The 19402-nt window shown below is 38.4% G+C and overlaps 2 protein-coding genes across 7 annotated transcripts in view; one reads left to right on the top strand and one right to left on the bottom strand.

Moving 5' to 3' along the window:
• The first annotated feature begins 219 nt into the window (after window positions 1-219).
• klf5b (Kruppel like factor 5b) lies at window positions 220-5788 on the top strand. Of its 3 annotated transcripts, none has more exons than XM_028023267.1 (4): window positions 220-590; window positions 2928-3804; window positions 3895-3954; window positions 4208-4284. In XM_028023267.1, the coding sequence occupies exons 1-4, from the start codon at window positions 414-416 to the stop codon at window positions 4231-4233; spliced, it is 1140 nt and encodes a 379-aa protein (XP_027879068.1). In that variant the 5' UTR covers window positions 220-413; the 3' UTR covers window positions 4234-4284. The 3 variants fall into 3 exon arrangements, with proteins under 3 accessions (XP_027879068.1, XP_027879067.1, XP_027879069.1); XM_028023266.1 differs by lacking the exon at window positions 4208-4284 and adding an exon at window positions 4334-5788 and having other exon boundaries at window positions 226-590; XM_028023268.1 differs by lacking the exon at window positions 4208-4284 and adding an exon at window positions 4334-5788 and having other exon boundaries at window positions 386-522.
• Window positions 5789-12672: 6884 nt separating this feature from the next.
• The window catches only part of klf12b (Kruppel like factor 12b), a 50690-nt gene continuing 43960 nt past the window's right edge, over window positions 12673-19402 (bottom strand). For all 4 annotated transcript variants that reach the window (XM_028023165.1, XM_028023164.1, XM_028023163.1 and 1 more), the window contains 2 exons: window positions 17576-17733; window positions 12673-16141 (listed from right to left, as the gene is read on the bottom strand). In XM_028023165.1, the coding sequence (XP_027878966.1) occupies window positions 15960-16141; window positions 17576-17733 (340 nt within the window). In that variant the 3' untranslated portion in view covers window positions 12673-15959. The remainder of the gene's footprint in view (window positions 16142-17575; window positions 17734-19402) is intronic.

Raw genomic sequence — 19402 nt, forward strand, 5'->3', positions numbered from 1 at the left:
TTTCCTTGTGTGTGTGCCTTATTTCTTGATCTTGAACACAAACAAACAACCCTGAGTCGGATTAGCTCATCATAAACTTAAAAAATTTTTAAAAAAAATCCCAACCCCAAGTTTATTTCTCCTCTTTATCGCCAAACCTCAGCATTCATTACACTCGGTGTGTCTAAGTACCGCCTAGTTGTCCTGTTTATTTTGCACGTGTTCGGCGCCGCCCTGCAGACGCGCTGATATTACGACGTTGCGTAATTTGACAGGCCAGTGCAAACCAGAGGAGGATGAGCGTTTGACAGCTGGGTTGCCGGGGATTGTTGTCGAAGCAACAACAATTCAGATTAATTCGGGCATTTTTATTTTATTTTTTATTTTTATTTGTTTAAGCAAATCGAACGAGTATAAGGCTATCTACGCTTTTAATGGCCGCAGCTGTGACGAATTCGGTCTCGGTTGCTCCGGGGCAGGACGCGCAGTTTCTCCACAAAAGCCACCCAGCGGCGCCGCTGACATCATCCGACGGTCTGAGAGGTGAGGATCATGGAGAAGTGCAGTGCAACGCCATCCTGGGAATTTCATCTTTCCCAGATTATAATCTGGTAGGGTTGATTTTATTTTTTGCACTTGCATTGCCTCTCTGCATCACTGTGTCGCTATTATTTTGTTTTTATTATTATCATTTAATTTTCTGTTGCCTGCAGATTTGGTGTGAGGAACAGATTTGTTTTCATTTCAAGGGTCTGATCCTAACATTGATGGCTGCTGTGAGACGAATGGTGAATAAAGACAAATTTAAGATCGCTGATGCTGACATTCATTGTGGTGTGTTGGGGATGAATGGGATGTGCACCCGTCCCTGAAACTTGTCCTGCATAGTCCTGTGGAGCAACTGGATGTTCTAATTTCAGCTGTGCATTTAAAAAGAGCTTACATGCAGCATGAAGCCTTTGCACAGAGCTACTTGTAAATCGGAGCTGCAGGTTCAGCTGATTTTCTGTTGTGTTGGTACACATCCATCCCCAAAGTGGAACTACAGTCTAGAATGACATGTGGTGCAACCAATGATGCAAAGTCCAAGACAGGAAAAAGCAAAACAAAACAAAACAAAACATTGGCCTCATCAATACAGAGGCAATTAAAAAAACAAACAAAAAACTCTTAATACCAATTTTGAGACTTAAGTCACATTAGGAGCTTGATTCAATTTCTTCACTCTTGAAAATGAAACTGCCAATCCAAACATGAATTAACTACGTTAAATTACGTTAGTTTGATTTCACGTATTGGGTTAGGTTCTAGCCCAAAACATGGGTTGAAGTGACCAATTTTTTTTTTTTATCACTTATTGGATAGTTGAGAATTTGTTGAAATGGGGTTCTGTGAAGAGGTTAACAACAGTTGCTATCTTATCTGCAGTACAGAGCTCTCTTACCATCTTAATTTAGCATAACTACTGTCCAGTTGGTCCATAAGGTAAGAGGGGCAAAGACCAAACTTGACTTCTATCATCTCAAAAACCGCTTGGTCGTTTATGCAAATTCAATTTAACCAACCTTTAAGCTGCAGTCACATTTGCATTCAATTGAGATTTACGCAGGAAATGAAGGTAGGAAGCGGTATGCCACTTACTACTTCCTGTGTGAAATGTGTTTTACTGAACACGTAAAGCCTTTTCAATCAGAGAACCGACCAAAGTTACAAATGACCTGGATGGCTAAATAAGTTAAATAAATGGAGCTAGAGTAACAGATTTGTAATTTTGGTTTAAATCTGCCTAAAACATTATGAAGATACAAACAAATAAAGTCCTGAGTTTCATTTTGTCTAATACATTTGCTATTTGAGACCAAAACAACAAAAAAAGGAATTTGAATAGCAAATTTTATGCTTGATACATGTAACACTAGAGGTGCACTGATCAGACTCAGCCAATTACCAGGTTTGACCTGCCAGTATATATGTATATATATATATATATATATATATATATATATATATATTTATTTATTTTTTTACCAGATTCCAGTTTGTGTTCATAAACTATCCTGAGCAGCATTCAAAACATTTTTGTTTTGTTTTAATCTGTCTTTTTTGGGGGATTTTTGTTAACCTTAAAAAGACAAGACAGTATGACTTTGTTTATCCATTCTGGTATCTGCTGACTTGGGCTTTGGTTCAATGTTTCTGTTCGCCAGTTTGACAAAATGTCCCCAAGGCATTTCAAGTTGATGTCATGTGGCAGACGGTTCCTTTTCATACCCAAAACATTCTGGTAGGAAACAATAAACACTACAAATGTATAAAAGGGGAAAGGAATGAAATGACCAGCACCTGCCACTGTCTAACTTCCTGTGATGGCCACAGAAAAGCTGGACACTGTGTCCCCTCTGGCTTCAGTATAACACATCCCAGATAAAATGTCTAACTGAATCTTCTTCCTACAATAACAACTTCTCCACCGAAGAGTGTTTTGGTTAGCGTGAGCTAGCTATGGTTAAGTTGCGATATTAGAAAATGGTCAGAACAGGTCAAGATGGATAGGTAAAATATTACCTATCAATACTGATTTAATGACCAGTTCTTTCATGAAAGTCAACCATGGCCAGCAGGAGCCTGCGCTAACTACTTAATAGATCAAACCTGCTGTGAATCAAAGTCTCAAACACTTTGTATACATTGTCACCCAACGTCATTTCACAAGCTTACTATTTTCTATTTGATCTTGTGGAAAGTTAAGTTAAGTGAGAGTAGGTCATACATTTCTACATGGCTGCCTGATCCAGTCTTTCTTTAACAAACTGGATCACAATTTTTGGTTCGGTGTTTGCTCAAAACTTTCATCTAAACAGCGTAAGCCAATCATTTGAGTTAAAAAAGGTAGCTGTGCAGTTTTTGTGTTATTTACCAAGCCATTTCCCTTTTGTTTTTTCTACCAGGGTAAAACTGAGATGGACACCTACCTACTTCATGACGTAGTAAATTCAAAAATGTTTGACAAGGATAGTGCTCCCATGCTGGAGTCACTTTTCCCCGAAGACTTCAGCTCTTCTTACAGCGTCAACATGAGCCTGCTCCTTCCCGATGTCGCCTACTTGCAACCCGGCCCCTGCCGGACTGTGAGGCAAATCAAAGCGGAGCCACCACAGTCCCTGATGCACTCGACCTGCCAGGGCAACGGAGCACCAACGACCTTCCCAGAGTACTCAGGAATGTTTAAAGCAGCTGACACTCCTGGTGGTAGCTTTTTCATCAAGCAGGAAGTGCCAGAATTCCAAGAAATTCCCCAGTTTCAGATGTTGAACACTGATTTAGAGCAGAACTCTTTCCCCATCACCCCACTAAGTTTTCCAGTCAGGAATCTCCACGTGGGACAACTACCAAACGTTTCACAGACTGAATGTTTTCCATTCAACCAGCACTCTGGCCATCAGTTTAGATCAACCTATCTGCCACCGTCTCCGCCAAATTCTCAACCTCCGAGTCCAGACACCAACAAGGAGATCCTTCATAACATCTCCCCTCCTCCCTCCTACGAAACCAGCATTGCCTGTAAGACAACACTCCAGACCCACACTGATCCCAGACAGACTTCCAGCGATCCTTCGAATCAAAGCCACGACCAAACGTACGCTCCTGCGTTCACGCAATGTCCACTTGGCGGACCGGTGCAGGACTCCAGCCTGGCACCAGCTCAGACGACACCAAGCGTCGGACCTCTGTCTCCGGAGTTGGCGCAGTCGGCGCCAGCCAAATACAACCGGAGGAACAACCCTGATCTGGAAAGACGCAGGATTCACCACTGCGATGTTCCAGGTTCGACTACAAGTCCTTACGACTGGCAGTTGAGATAAACGTTGGTAAAATGTGTGGCTAAAAGATGTTTTTTTGTTTCTTTTTCGTAAGGTTGCAAGAAAGTATATACAAAGTCGTCTCATCTAAAGGCTCATCTACGAACCCACACAGGTAAACTTCTTGAAGTTGCATATCTTATTTTGGGGGTGTACATGAGGATGTTGCCAGGCAGAGAAGTTTTCTTGGCTTGCATATTCATTCTGTCTGGCCCACATCTCGCTGCTGTCAAATCACATAAACTCTTCAGTTCTCGTAAAGCGGGAGAAGGAGGGGGGAGGTTAGGTAGAAACATGCAATGATTTATGGCCCGCAGATGAGGCATGCTATTCCCTTTTTTTCCTCCTTTTCCAAACTGTTTTATTAGATGTGAGCTCTCAACAAGACTCTTAGATGATGTCCTTGAGGGAGAACGGGTGGGGTGTAGATCCACAAAAAAAAAAAGTTGTGGGTGTCCATTTTAGCTTTACCGTGTGATTTCTGCCCGGCGCAGGTGAGAAGCCATACCAGTGCTCCTGGGAAGGATGCGAATGGCGCTTTGCCCGCTCCGATGAGCTGACACGGCACTTCAGGAAGCACACCGGGGTGAAGCCCTTCCAGTGCGGCGTGTGCAGCCGCTGTTTCTCCCGCTCTGACCACCTGGCCCTGCACACCAAGAGACACCAGAGCTAAGGGACCCCTCAGCTGTATCTGTCCAGTCTTTTAAGCTTTTCCTTAAAATGGACAAAATACTGGGAAAAAAAATAAATAAAAAAAGACTGCAATTTATTCTATTTACGCTCAAAGGATACAGTTTAATGTTCTGACCTGCCGCTAAGTGTTTTTATTGTTATTATTATTATTATTGTAAGAATATTAAATCTGATTGTTGCCTTACTTTCTCATCAACATGAGATATTTGCAGATGTATCAGCTCAATCTATTTTACCAAATTTGTCCTTTTTCAAGCCTTTTTTTGATAACATGCCACATATGAACGTTGGACAATTTTTATATCTGAACTGTCGATTGTGTAGATCCTATCAGCATTGTGCAAGTTTATTTATGAAGGCTCTGTGCTGCCAACTGAAAGGAAAAAGGATGTTGTTTTAGCCTGCAGGTGAAAAGCATGATTGTGTTTGCGAACTGTGGAGAGCATCGGGAAAAGCTGCACATTTAAGATGAAAATAGGAGAAAGAAAGTACTCTGGCGTAGAGCACAGTTTGTGTCATGGAGTCAGGGCGTTGCTCAGAGCATGACTTTGAAACTGCCAGGTTTATGATACTTTTAAGTAAAAGAGCAGTGTTCATGCTTTTTCTCCTTTTTCTGTAATAAAAAGATTGTTTGATTTTTAGACGGCAATTGTTTCACTTAGAAAGCACAATGATTACAAGGGGGAAATATTAGCCCCGTTACAGATTTGTTTTGCTTTTTGGTCGTCAGACACATTTTGACATTAGACAAAGACAAGCTAAGTTAATACAAAGGGGCATTTTTCAAATGATGTGCTGGTTTTCATCTATTTATCCATTGTTTATAGCTGTTTATTCAAGCAGGGTTATGGGAGGGCTGCTAGTAATCTCTATGGGTCTTTGGGCAAGAGGCATAGTACCTCCTATTCCAGTTCATCACAGCGCAGCCCATAAACACACACACACGCACACTTCTTAGGATAATTTAGAGTACATAATTAACCCAACATTTATATTTTTTTGGCTGACTGAAAGCTGGAGTACCCAGAGAGAATCTATGTATGCTAGAGCAGAAAATGCAAACTCCATGCAGAAAGAACTGAACAGTTAAGTGTTTTATTGTCACATTTTCTTGGTTTAATTTGACTAGCCTCACCCAATCCTGATTGCTGCCTAACCTGCAGAATCGAGAAATCAAGTCTGACAGCAAGAAGCTGGCAAAAAAAAAAAAGTAAATAAATACTGTAAGTCTCAAAAGGCGTGACAGCATTCTGCAATGAAATCTAAGAACAGATGAGAAACAAAGTCATTAGCATAATCTCAATCTGGAACAAGGTTGCAAAGTCTTGTGCTAAGATTTTCTGAGTTCAGTTAAACACAGTCAGAGCCATTATCTGCACATGAAGAAAACATGGAACAGTGGTGGATCTGTTTTAGGGCTGAAATACCCCCAAGTGTTCATCAGCGATTCATCCAGATCACCAAAGAACCCAGAGCAACATCTACAGCTCTGCACATCTCACTCACCTTAAAGTGCGAGTTCAAGATTAAACAATAAGAAAAAATGTATAAACAAAAAATAAATAAATAAAAATATGCTATCAATGAGTCCTTTTTGTTTGTCTCTTTTTTTATTCACATAGATTTTTTTTATTGCAGATCAGTGTGCAGCGCAATGAATAAAGCAATTCTTAATGTTTGTTTTTACTTAACCCTCCTGTTATGTTCCGGATCAAATTGACCCGTTTTAAAGTTGAAATTTTTTTTAAAAAATACTTGGAAGTATTTTTTTCGCATAAAACGTTTTCTATTTGTCTTAATAGGTGCACTCTACATATAAATTGAAAATGTATTCATTTTACACATTTGTACCAACCCCTGCGTCTACTTTTCACATAGATACTGTTTGGGTCAATTTGACCCGGCAGTCAAGTTGAAGTGCAAAAAAAGATTAAAAAATGTCCAATTCTATATGTTTCCTTGCAGCTATGAACCATTTTTCGCCACACACACACAAACACAACACACCACACACGTGTGCACACCTCGACACACGCCAGCCCACTTTCATACACCCTGTGCATGCAAAATGATAATAAAGTCAGTCCAAGTCTAAGTCTAAGTCTTTCTCACTACTCTCTTTACTTCACTAGGAAACTGTGAGAAAGCAGGTGTTCATACAACTTTTGACGGGAATCTTTTCTGTTTCTGTGGACAAACTCCACCCACTCTGAGTGACACTCAGCAGAAGTGGAGGGAAACATAAATACTCTCTGCATGACTCATTTATCTTGATTTTAATCAGTAGGTCAATTTGACCCTGAACAGTATGTGTCTCAAGTTCAAGTATAAAGATCACCCATTGAAAAAAAAAAAAAAATGTAAAATGAAAAAATTTACCAAAGATCAGTTTCAAGGAAATTATAGTTTGTTTTTGTGTCTAGGTTTTATTCAGTGGACAAAAAATGTAAATTAAATTTTTTATGTCCAAATGAGTAAATGAGTAGGTTGTCGTCATTGATCCTTAATTTCTGAGAAATAAAATAACATCATTGCACAAATATTGATTGAAATGCTTAGTATTGGAGTTAATAATCAGATACAAAAATGTTTTGAAGGAATATTTTGGTTTCTGACACTATTGCATGATTAAACACTCCCCGGGTCAAATTGACCCGCAAACATTGTTGCTTTACCCCAGAAACGAACATAACAGGAGGGTTAAGACAGCAATTTCAAAAATACAAAGTTTTTAAAAGCTCTTGACCCAGCATCATAGTAGCTTTACATTGAAAGCCAGAAGAACAAAGTAAACATCTAGTTTTTTTTTCTCAGAAACTATATTAAGCAGTCGAGCATTATCTGTATGTAAGATATTTGCAGATGCTAAATAATTATTTGCTTCCTCAGCAGTAGAATTAGGAAAATTCAACCTTAGCTGACATGTTGTCACATATGTGATCACAATTAACCCAAAATGCAGATGCAGAGTGTGAAAACTATACTGACACACCATGATTCTGTATTCTGTGGAGCTATTCTCAGCAGCAGCCAATGGAAATATTTTCTTTGACCTTATTTCGCTTTTATATCGTGGCAGAGGACTTTGTGTTAGTGGTTAATTAAAGATCACCCTTATGCTCCCAGCGCATTTTCTTTTAGATTTAGCAATAACCTTTTACTAAAATGTAACTTTGTCATAGTCATAATTTGGAAATCTATCCTCATTTTAGCTTTAGTCGGCCAAGTCTTAAAACATGATTTGTCGTTTTCACTAAAAGGTGAAGTCAGACAGGAATTAAATCAGGGGTCTCTTAAAACTTTGGGGAATCTGAGCTTTGATTGCTTCGTCATGGCAGACATGATGGAAAATCTTTCTCTTTTCAGCTGTTTCTATTTCAGTCATGAATTTTCTGGTGTTACTGTCCTGTTACAGCATCCGTATTTTGGGGAGGCTCTGGCTGTCACACAGATAGCATCACTGATCTTTTAAACACTTGCTACATTGAGGAATTAATATCAGGGTCAACGACTGTAAGTTGCCTTCAGCTGCAAAACAAGTCATATCTTGATACTCTGTGATTGTTCATCAGCCATTTCGCTTACTGGATTGTACGACCTGATAAGAGTCCAGCGGTTAAGTTTATGGTGCTCATGTGCATGTGAACAGAGCAACACTTTGTTGGGTTTTTACCTAGATTTCCATTGAGTAAAAATGAAAGCACACACCATCCTTTTGTCTGATCAAGTCCTTTTAGTTTGACCTGGAATTCCATAATTAGTCCTTCAGGTACACCATCATTAGAACCAGTTTTAGTGTAATTGTGACAAACGAAACAAGATGTTCTTGTCTTTATTTACAGTTCAGAGAGTGTACGTTTGTGACATGAGTCACAGAGGAGGTGCCGACAAAGGGTGCCAAGAAACCGCAGAAGGTGCCCGAGCTTGTTCCCGAGAGCAAAGGAGGTTACCTGCATGTAGGAACAGCCTAATGTACTCTCAGTTTTTTTCCCCTTTACAGTCGAAGTGATAAATCTCAAAGGTGATATTATACGGACGAAGACAAAAAAAAGAATGTAGTGGAGAGGGAATAGCTTGTAATCACATGAATTCTTTAGCAGCTGACAAAAACATTCATCCAGATCCAGTTATGATGGAACACTGTACATGATGTTCGGGGTGTTTCCTCTAAACTGTAACCTGTTCTTAGAAACTGCATTGGCTTCATGCTGTGTCGGAGCATACCAGAGCTTAAAATATCACTCTGTGTTGGTTGCCAGATTATAGCAACAAAGCAACGTGGTTTTATTTTGAGAGATGTGATATTTTACGTGGAAGTTTGAATAAAATCAGAGTAAGAATGTGACTTTCTGATATGTTCTGGACAAATGCTAAAAACATTAAAGAGTACGCCAGACCTCAGCTGTGGTTTTAAATGGTTCTGCAGTGGAACAGCCAAGCGGGATCATGGGTAATAGTGACTAGAAGTGGACCAATTTTCTTCTGCCAATTTCAATACTGAAATTTAAAATTCAGTATTTTGCATGGTGATATATTTAATTTAACTGTTTTGTTGTTGTGTTTTCTTTTAGCATTTTTAATTGTTAATTTTTTCCAACTGTGATTAGAACTTCTTTCAGATGAGACTTAAAATGGTGAGCTGAATTGAGCTGGCTGACCAGTAGCTTTACGCGCAGAGTCCAAATTAAGGTGCTTCTTTGTCATATTTACATGGAAATTTGACATTTTCATCTCTGGGTTATTTTTTTTTCTGCTGGTACAGCATCATTGAGAGGAGGAGATGAGTTGGACTAGGGCCCACATAGACCTGTTTAACAAGTACAGGTCCCTGTGCAAAGCTAAGTGCAAAAATGTCCTGTGATCAGACGAGACAAACATACTGTACGGTACAGTGTGTTTGTACAGTGTGTTACCGTACTGTACTGTACGGTACAGTGTGTTTTCTTATATTTGACGTAAATCGAACAAAGCATTTCAGGAGAAGAACATCATGCAGACATTCAAACATGATGTTCTAGCTCTGGTTTCTTGTTCCAGGACAGTGTACATACAGTAAGTTGATGGAACAAGTAAACAAGCAAGCCCTTAAAAAAAAAAGTAGGTCCTGGCATGGCCTATTCCAAGTCTGGAATTAAAACTCAACTCAGATTATGCTGAATGTTGTGAACTGTGGAGAAGGCAGCTATGTTTTCGCAAAGGGTCAGATTTTTTCCTTTAAATACTTTTCAAAGTGATCATTTCAAAACAGTTTTTTTTTTTAATTTTATTTCTGGTATATAAAAAAAAAGCTCTGAAGATGTGAAACATCTAAGTGAACTAAATAAAATGAAAAAAAAAAAAGAAATCTGTACAGGAGAAAATACTTTTTCACAACACTGTTAATGTAAACTTTGCTGCTGTCCTTTGTGGATTTTCTGTCGATTTAAACTGCTTGTGTCCGTCTGCTGGCTCAGGGGTGGCCCTGCAGCCCCAGCATCCCACTAGCTGCCCTCCACACCAATGGTTACCCCCAAATCCAGATTAGGTTTCCGAATGTCGGCGTGAGCAAGGTTCTCAGATGTCACTCAAATGTGTCACCGAAACCACATTCCATCCATCCCAATCATAGATAGCAAAGGGGCTCCAATCCCAGTAGTGTTACATACAAAATGCAACTTTATTAACCTTCATGCCTCCATTCATTTCAATATACATGTATATGTTTGAACTTATCTTAATTTCACAGCTCCATCCATTTGAAAAAAAAAAAAAAAGTACAAGAAAAAAATAAAAGGCAAAAAACACTGACTTGTTACTCAACCAACTTTTGGAGAAAATAAAATTGTAACAGGAAAAAAAGAGAAAACAGAAGGACACCTGTTTTTAAAATTATTCTTTTTAAAAATACCAGGGTTAAAAATGTCTTTTTTTTTTTTTTTTACCCATTAGCAGAATCTCCCTTTTGAAGCATAATCACATTTTTTTTTTTGTCCTCACGGTAAGAATGAAAAGATCTGAATATATTTACACAACACTCACTTTACATAAATACAGGAACAACAATTACGTAATATTAGCAAACTTGAAACATAGGCATTGGCTTCACTACTTAAGTTTTCAAAACCAGAAGAGAGAGAGAGAAAGAGAGAGAGAGAAAAAAAATATCCAAAATCAGATGTTACACAGAAATTAAAATATATATATTTTTTTATCTGATCGAAAGTCTCAAATCATTAACAAAGGCATAAACTACCAAACCGTGGATTCGATTCCTCATGGCCTAATTTGAAATCGCCGTGCTGTAGCTGAAACATCCAGAGGCCTTCGTAACTCAGGTTTACCCCCTTATGGACGAGAACTTATTGCAGCCAAAGTAATGACGTGCTTCAAACCGGTGAGCGTGTTGCAGTGGGACGCTGAGTTTGACACCGTGATATAAGGCTCCGTGCGAAGAGAAGGTTCAATGTTAGAGGTCCTACTTGCATATTGTTGTCTGTGCTTTTTTAAAAATTATTATTATTATTATTATTCCCAAATAACATCCATAATAAAAATAAATCATTATTTCCCCTTTTGAAAAGTAGCAATTGAAGAACACGTGTTGGAATCGAAACATTGCACAGGGCAGGTGATATTACAAGTTTGTGATATGAGGCACTATTTATCATTATTGCATAACTTTGACCCTGGTTGCCGCAACAAAATTATGCTTCAAAACGAGGAAAGAGATGCGGTGTGTAGAGGAGGGAAGGGGAGGGGGAATACGATAACACCCTGTCTCCATGGAGATGTCACCTTCAAGTCTAATTGAATTGTTTAAACATTGGTGTATTAAGGCATCCAACATCATTTGTAGATATACTGAATAAAGAGCACATGTCTTGTTGATATGTGATTGATTTGTCTGTTTTTTTTTTTTCATTGTTGTCGTTCAGGTACAGCTGAAACCAGATGTTTACATACACTGTATTAAAAAAAGACACAACCATTTTTTTCTCCTCACCCTCTGTGATTTGGACAGGCAAAACTTGACTTGTTTGAGGAAATTATTTCCATTTCCTAAATTCCAGAATAATGTTTATGTATTTATTTTTCCTTCAATTCTGAGATTTACATGCACTAAAACAATGCTGCTTCCATGTGTGCCATCATGGACAAATCAAACGAAATCAGCCAAATCCTGTGACAACTAGTCTTGTATCAAAATAGGCTGAAAGGCCACTTAGATTGCTGTCAAAAAAAAAGGCCACACGTGCCAAAATAATTCTTAACAAAAACAACAACAATTGAAATGACTGAAGTGTTCGACCACAATGATTATTGTCATATTTTCTGGGAAAGTTTATGGGATTGACAGCATCATGTTGCGGGTCTGTTTCAGGGGTGGGCAACTCCAGGCCTCAAGGGCCGGTCTCCTGCAACTTTTAGATGCATCTCTACTTCAACACACCTGAGTCAAATAATGAGGTCATTAGCAGGACTCTGGAGAACTTGACTGCACTTAGGAGGTGATTCAGTTATTGGATTCAAGTGTGTTGGACCAGGGAGATTTCTAAGATTTGCAGGACACCGGCCCTCGAGGACCAGGATTGCCCACCCCTGGCCGCTGCAGGAAGGATCAGTGCACTTCACAAAGCAGACGTGTGGAAATAACTGCAGCAACATCTCAAGATGTCAGCCTCAAAGTTTAAAGCTCGGGTACAAACGTGTCTTCCAAACGGATGACCATCCTAAGCGTCCCACCAGATTAGTTACAATACGACTCAAAATCGACAAAGTCAACGTTCTGGAGTGATCCAGTGACATAATCCTGACCACAGTCCCATGGGACGTTGTGGAAGAGCTGAAAAGTTGTGTGTGTGTGTTGACTCAGTCAGAACAGTTCTGTCAGGAATGGGACAAAATTCCAGCAGAATACTGTAAGAAGCTTCTGGAGAGGTATCAAAAATGAAATGAGTTTCTGATTTATTGTCATTATAAAAAATACATAATAATGATCTCATTATTCTGGCATTTAGTAAATAATAATAATAATAACTCTAACTGACCTAAAATAGGAAAAATCTGATCATATTTAATATCAGAAAGTGAGTAAAAATATGCGCATGTATGCGTAAATACCTGGTTTCTACTGTAAAATAGCAAAATACCAACACAGGCATTCAAGTACCTTAATACGGTCAGTGTATATAAATAATTTGTTGTTTTATAGCAAACACTGGTGCAGCCTTATAAAATAAAAAATAATCATTTGATCGTGAACTTGTTTAACCCCAAACCAGAACAGTAATAATAATAATAATAATAATAATAATAATAATAATAATAATAAAGAAAAACCTGTTATAGAACATCACATAATGATAATTTACATGATGAACACCTTTAGTCCATTTTCGCTGTATATCAAATTAGATAAATTACGGTCTCAGAAAAAAGACTTTACGAGTATAAATGTATCTCCTGCATCTACGAATCGAAAGCCCTATTTCTCCGTTGTATGTACAGGTTGTAGAACTTTGTAATTGCTTTGTATCTTCACTATCACATATATTACAACATTTCAAAAGATCCAAGAAAATTATTATTTTTTTTTTACATAAGAGAAAGAGTTACAAGCCGTCACGTGAAGTGTCCCTCAATCACACACACACACACACACAAAAAAGAGTCCTAATACATTATACGGATGATAAAATATGACGAATATTTGTTTATAAATTGACATCTGAAATAAAATTATCTGAAAATCATCTCAATAAACAAAGAAGGTGCTAATATGCTTTTTGCCAAAACGATAATACAACTGGGCGTAATGACATGTGCACAAACAATATACATAAATAATGGTAACATACGAGAGGGCCGCATGAACTCTGCATGTGTGAAAAACTGTTCCCTGGATTTGGCTTCTTTACTAAAAGTGAGAGCTTTTGACGTGTGTGTGTGTGTGTGTGTGTGTGTGTGTGCATGTTTGTAGGCGTTAGTGTAAAAGCATATGGATTTCAAGATACCTTAATCAAAAAAAAAAAGGTTGCTGTGTATTTTTACTGGCTTCTGCCCAATAACTGCATTTGGCAGCGCTATATCTTATAACATCGGCTGGCTCGGTACCTAAAGCCTGAAGCTTTTAAACGGAATCAAAAGCGCTGGAGCTAGTTGCCTTTAGGACCATAAAAATATACTTTTAATTGAATTCCCTGATTGAGGTCAAGTGTGATGTTTTCTGAGAGACAATTCTGCCAGTAACTGCATCTACAGTCTTAATCTTCTGTGATATAATGTTACAATTTCATAATAATATCTGTATTATGTGCAGTGCTTTGCAAAAGTTTTCAGACTCCTTGAACTTGATCACATTTCACCACGTTACAACAATAAACTTTAATGTGGTTTTGTGGGGATTTTCAAAGTAGTGCGTGATTGCGGAGCGGGAACAAAAAAAGATGTGCTTATTTTTTCCGTCCCCCTTTACTCTGATAACTCTAAATGAAGAGAAGTGAATTAATAAGCTTTTAAAAGAAGCCCACTGAAATCTCAGGCTGCATGCTGCTGTTCTGCAAAGACGTCAGACGTTTAAAGTACTGACTCAGGGATGCGTACGCGCTCTGCACTTTTCAGATTTTTACTTATTTGCATTGAAAGCAGAATCAGAATGTATCAGTGTCCTCCCACTTGACAGCTACACACTACTACTATAGGTCTACCACATAAAATCCCAGGACCATACATTGATGTTTGTCATTTTAGCATGACGGAATGTCAGATAGTTCAAGGATTAACAGTTTTGCAAAGCAGTGTATGTATGTAACTAGGTGTGCAACTCCTGCATTTCAATCACCAAACTTCTGGTGATAACCCACAAAACCGCCCAAAGTGAGGTGAGAACATTTCAAGTGATGTTTATGAAAACTAAAAAACAAAACAAAAACAAACAAACAAGCAAACAAACAAACAATAAACAAACAGAAGATGCTGCGAAGTGAATGACCAGCTGAGAGACCTCACATCGCGACTTGAAGCTGCTTCAGAAAGAGAGCGAGTCTGACCTTGACCCTTTGTCTCTGATTTTGGACATCAAACACTTTGATCAGAATGTATTGCTCTTCTTTGTGTGCAGGTTTATCTCCGTAAAGTCTTCAGCTGGTGTCAGCGACAGCCTGTGGTCGAGGTCCGCCTTGCCATACCAAGACCACCACACAAAACTCCTTGTTTTGGCTCAATTTCAGAGGAGGAAAAATGAGTTGACTGATGAGTACAGGTAGATGTTGACAGAATGAAAGTCTCTAAGGTGCCTCTGTTGGGTTTTTGTTTTTTATTCTTCCCACATACTCTCCTCTGATTGTTTCAAAACTCACTGTACATTAAGGGGGAGGGGGGGGGGGGGGGGGTTGTATTTGTCAGAATCAAACATAAGCGATAAGCAGGTACGTTAAAAAAAAAGCAAGATTCAATAAAGAAAACATTTTCATACTGAAAGTTTATATATATTTATATATTTATATATATATATATATTCTTTAAGATTGCACTTTACTGATTGCTAATCACAGCTCAAAATCCACATAAGATTTATTTGAAGAAAATGCTTTAAAGAGGCTCAAAATAAAGAAAAGCACTGATGAAAAATGGGGTTTGTCTGAAGTCCGTTTGATAATGTGTGCTTCTTTGCTGGTGTGATGATGATTTGGTGTGTCCAGTTCCTGCAACCAATGGCTGAGTGAGCGGGTAAAAATGGATCCATCCTTGTGAAGTTGTTTGCACTTTGCTGGCTTCGGGGAAAAAAGGTGAAAGTCCAACCCTCATTCAACTTCTCGAAGAAAACGCCTTAGATGTGACGGTCCAAGTCCAAGTAAACCTTCCATGATCAAACACTGCCCTCTGCTGGTCAACTCACGGGAAGGCAATACAAAAAAAACCCCCAAAAAAACAATACTGTCTGTAAATCCAACTCCGACCAAGTCTCTTCCTGTTAAAATCCACACCAGGTCGAACTTCCCGCTCTGATTTCAAAGGGGTCTTTCACATTATGAACGCTGGAAAAGCAGCTGTAATGTAAAGTGAGTAAAATCCAAATTTATAGAGTGCCACTTCATCCTAAAAAAAAAAAAAAATCAAAGCTAAACATCAACAAACAGTGCTGTTAAAAGCAGTTCCCCATCATTATCCGATGATGGAGAAAGATCCCGCCATCGCATCCTTCCCATCCAGAGAGGATCCGGAAGTCACCCTGTTTTCTGCTCCGACCGTCCATCCAGCTTCTCCATCTCCAATTTGGGTGTGTGTGCGTGTGTGTGCGTGAATAAGTTTGGGCATCCAGGCCAGCTGAAAAACATTCAGAGGGAGATCCCGCTCCCATGGCTGCCTGCGTGCGTCTGCGTGCGTGTGTGCATGTGTGTGGCTGCGTCTGCTCCGCTGACATCTTCTCTTAGTCGCTCCCGTTGTGCTTCACACCAGCATGTGTCTCCGTCGGTGCAGGGCTAAGTGGTCGGATCTGGAGAAGCTGCGGTCACAGTCTGCGCATTTGAAGGGCTTCACGCCCGTGTGTTTCCTGTAATGCCTCGTCAGCTCATCGGAGCGGGCGAACTTCCAGGTGCAGCCGTCCCAGGTGCATTTGTATGGCTTTTCCCCTGCAGAAGGACAACAGCAGACGCACGGGTCACATCTTCCACACCATCATAGATAATACAACTGATCCACTGATCTGCTAAATAGGTTTATCAGTTTCCATTGTTTCCTGCGCGGACTTTCACGGGACGGACACTTTAAGGTCATTTTTAAAGAAAATGTTTCCATGGGAGTTTGCATCTAGCAAAGATGTTAGAAAAATGTGTCAAACTATTCTTCATCACGTAAAAAAAATAAAAAATAAATAACACACTCTTGTTACCAAAGAAAGAAACAACTGGTGTGTAAGATTTCTGAAAATGCTGTTCTTTTCTTTCTTTTTTTTTTTTTAAAGCCTCGAGCTACTTGAATAATTTACGAGGATAGCTTCCTCTGACCCACTTATTGTAGAAGTTGTTACAACTGGATAATAAATAACTTCCCAACAGTTTACATAAAAACAGTTAAAAAAAAAAAAGGCAATGAAAAAAACATCAGATTATAAATCTTTGGTTGAATACACGTGGAGTGTCTCATTCCACCATAAGCTTACACAGTGCCCATCATATTTACTGGAGCCTCATAGTTAAGATGTGTATAAATACTTAAAATAAATACATTATTTATTGCTTTACCATCATCTTACACTGAAACCTTCGATAAGTTCAACTTCTAATTTGAGTTCATTTATTCTGTAAGGAAAAGTCCAACAAAAATAAATATGTCTGAAGTATTTTTATTCTAATTTTCACTTTACTTTTTGAGTGTGAGGAAGTTTTACTTAGTAATCAGTAACCTCCTGTTAATTCGGGGGAACGTTTATCTTGGCCACAAATTTGAGACATACAGAAAGTAGTTCTTTTTTTTTTTTTTTTTTTATGAAACTCCCTAACGGGCTGCTAAGAGTCACTAGGAGAAAAAGGATAAAGAAGAAAGTAGATGAGTTTTGTAAAAACAAGTAAGGACGAGGAGAAAGACCAAATATAAAGTCCAAATGCTGAAGATAAATTCCAGATACTTGGAAAAAAAAAAACAACTTAAAATCACTAAGTACTATTATAAACAAACCAATTCAACACTGGCTTTAAGATCTTAAGTTTTTTTATTTAAAATTTCAACTTTAAACATTGTATTACCTTTGGCCTTTTTTATCAAAATGCTGTCGTTTCTTCTCAACCTTTTGATTTCCTTCTCAATATTTGTCAATAAATTTCTAAATGGAATGGAAAAAATAAGAACTTCTCATTCTTCTCATCTTTTCTAATGTCCACAAGCATCATTAAACCTCAATAAACCTCAGCTTCGCTAGCTTCTAATAGGGTTTCAGGCTCTTGTTGCTCCGACCAATAAATACACCATAAAACGCCTTTCAGAAAACATTAATCTCAACCATATTTAGAGCTGAAGAAAAACAACAATATTACGTAAGATGACATCTTCAGACACAGTGGACTGACCTGTGTGTGTCCTCCGGTGTGCTTTTAAATGTGAGCTTTTGGTGTACACTTTATTGCAACCCTCAAAGTCACATCTGTGGATTCTTCGCTTCTTCGAGTCAGGTGACTCTGACCTCCGGGGGCGTCGGATGCTGTCAATACTGAACGGCGACATGGAGCTGCAAGACACAAGGCATAAAAGAAGTCAGTATAAAGGAATATGAAGTTGTGACACTAACACCAAATTAACAGCAAAATCTGGCAGCCGTCAAACTACGTTGAATCTAATCAACAAAGACTCGCATTCCTAACAGGAAACGTGGCCAACGCTGGACGACAACCTGTCCTGACAACGGTGACATTAATTTTACTGGCTGTCCTCTGCTAGGTGCTGAGGATTGGAAACTTACTTGCTCAAACAATGACCGAAGCAACAGAATGTGGGTACAATGTTGCTATTGTTGACAGAAAACTGAGCTTGACACATTCTGCTTGAAAGATTCTGCATAACTTACAGCGATGAAGATTGTAAAAATGTATACAAATACTGTGTACAATTATTCCGATGTGACCTTTCCGTCTTCTTTCGGTCGGTTGCACTCTTTTCTTTTTTTCCTTTTTTTGATCCAACTAAAGAGCTTTTTGCTCTTTCCTTTGTTCGTCTTTCCAAAGCACAGATTGATGAATGTTTCCAGCTGCTTCTTTCGTATTTCTCAGATAATCTTTTTACAGCTTCAGTAGACATGTGTCGGTCTGGAGGTTTTGAAAGGTAAAAAAAATTGGACATTATATTCTAAACTTGTTTGATTGTTCAAATAGGGTGTTTTATTGCTAAATTTAACTGGCCCATTCCAGTTTTGCTCACGCCAGGCTCACATTTTGACCACTGCACAGAATGAATATTCATACAGTGAATCCCAAATGTATCCATACAGCTGGAAGATTTTGGCTTAAAGTTAATTTTCCATTTTCTCAACACGTTTTCTCTGACTGGAAGCAATATCAGTATTTTTGGAGGAGCCAAGCCAGAGTCCTGAGAAACTTTGAAGAAGAAAAGCTTGTTAAAAGTGACGTTCTAACCTTTTATGTATTATTAAAAATATAAGTAACAGAGCAGTACTGAATCTGTGTGTAAAAGAAGTAATGAGTTCAGGTAGCTTTGTGGTTTTTGCTAATGCTTTTTAAGTGTATTTAAATAATTTATTTACATAGAAAAAACTGCATTTACCAAGAAAACTTGTGTTTATAACATTTATTTTTTTATTTATTTATTATCTTAGTTTGAATATGCATGCTAAGATTGACCTTTTTCTTTAAAAAAAGTACCAAGAGTAATAAGTTGTTAAAAAAATATATGCGTTTTATTTTAATTATTTTCATGCTGCTTGTGCAATCTTGTCTACCATAAAATTATTTATATAGAAAACATTGATATTTAACAGGAAATCTGTACACTTTATAGCACAGAGAAGCAGAAACGTAACTTTGCCAGCAGGTGGCAGTGCAGCTCTACCAAAGAGTATCTGTGCGGCGGCAGCTGAGCAGAGAGGAATTTTGGATCATCAGAAAATAAATATGTATATTTTTTTCTCAGTCTTATCCAGTTATTATAATAATTCCCCAGTTAGCTCATGACACAAAATTAAGTGCTGATTTTATGATTCCTCAAGGCCAAAAATGGGAAACCCCAAGTCAGTAAATGCAGTTGGAGCAAAATTTTAAACTGTCTAACTGTCCTCTTTTATTATTTGCAGGCCTCATCAGAACTCGCCTGAAACAATAAAGTTAGAAGAAGAAGAAGAACCCAGGGGTTGTAATAGTGCGGACTTCATGCCTCGCCCCAGACTG

This window comes from Xiphophorus couchianus, chromosome 7 (genome assembly GCF_001444195.1).
Source record: "Xiphophorus couchianus chromosome 7, X_couchianus-1.0, whole genome shotgun sequence".
NCBI lineage: Eukaryota > Metazoa > Chordata > Actinopteri > Cyprinodontiformes > Poeciliidae > Xiphophorus > Xiphophorus couchianus.

Excerpts from the sequence above, each read along its gene's own strand:
- klf5b (XM_028023266.1), top strand. The coding sequence starts at position 414 with ATGGCCGCAGCTGTGACGAATTCGGTCTCGGTTGCTCCGGGGCAGGAC. Across the intron at positions 591-2,927 it reads CTTTCCCAGATTATAATCTG|GGTAAAACTGAGATGGACAC; the intron begins GTAGGGTTGATT and ends TTTTTCTACCAG. Across the intron at positions 3,805-3,894 it reads TCACCACTGCGATGTTCCAG|GTTGCAAGAAAGTATATACA; the intron begins GTTCGACTACAA and ends CTTTTTCGTAAG.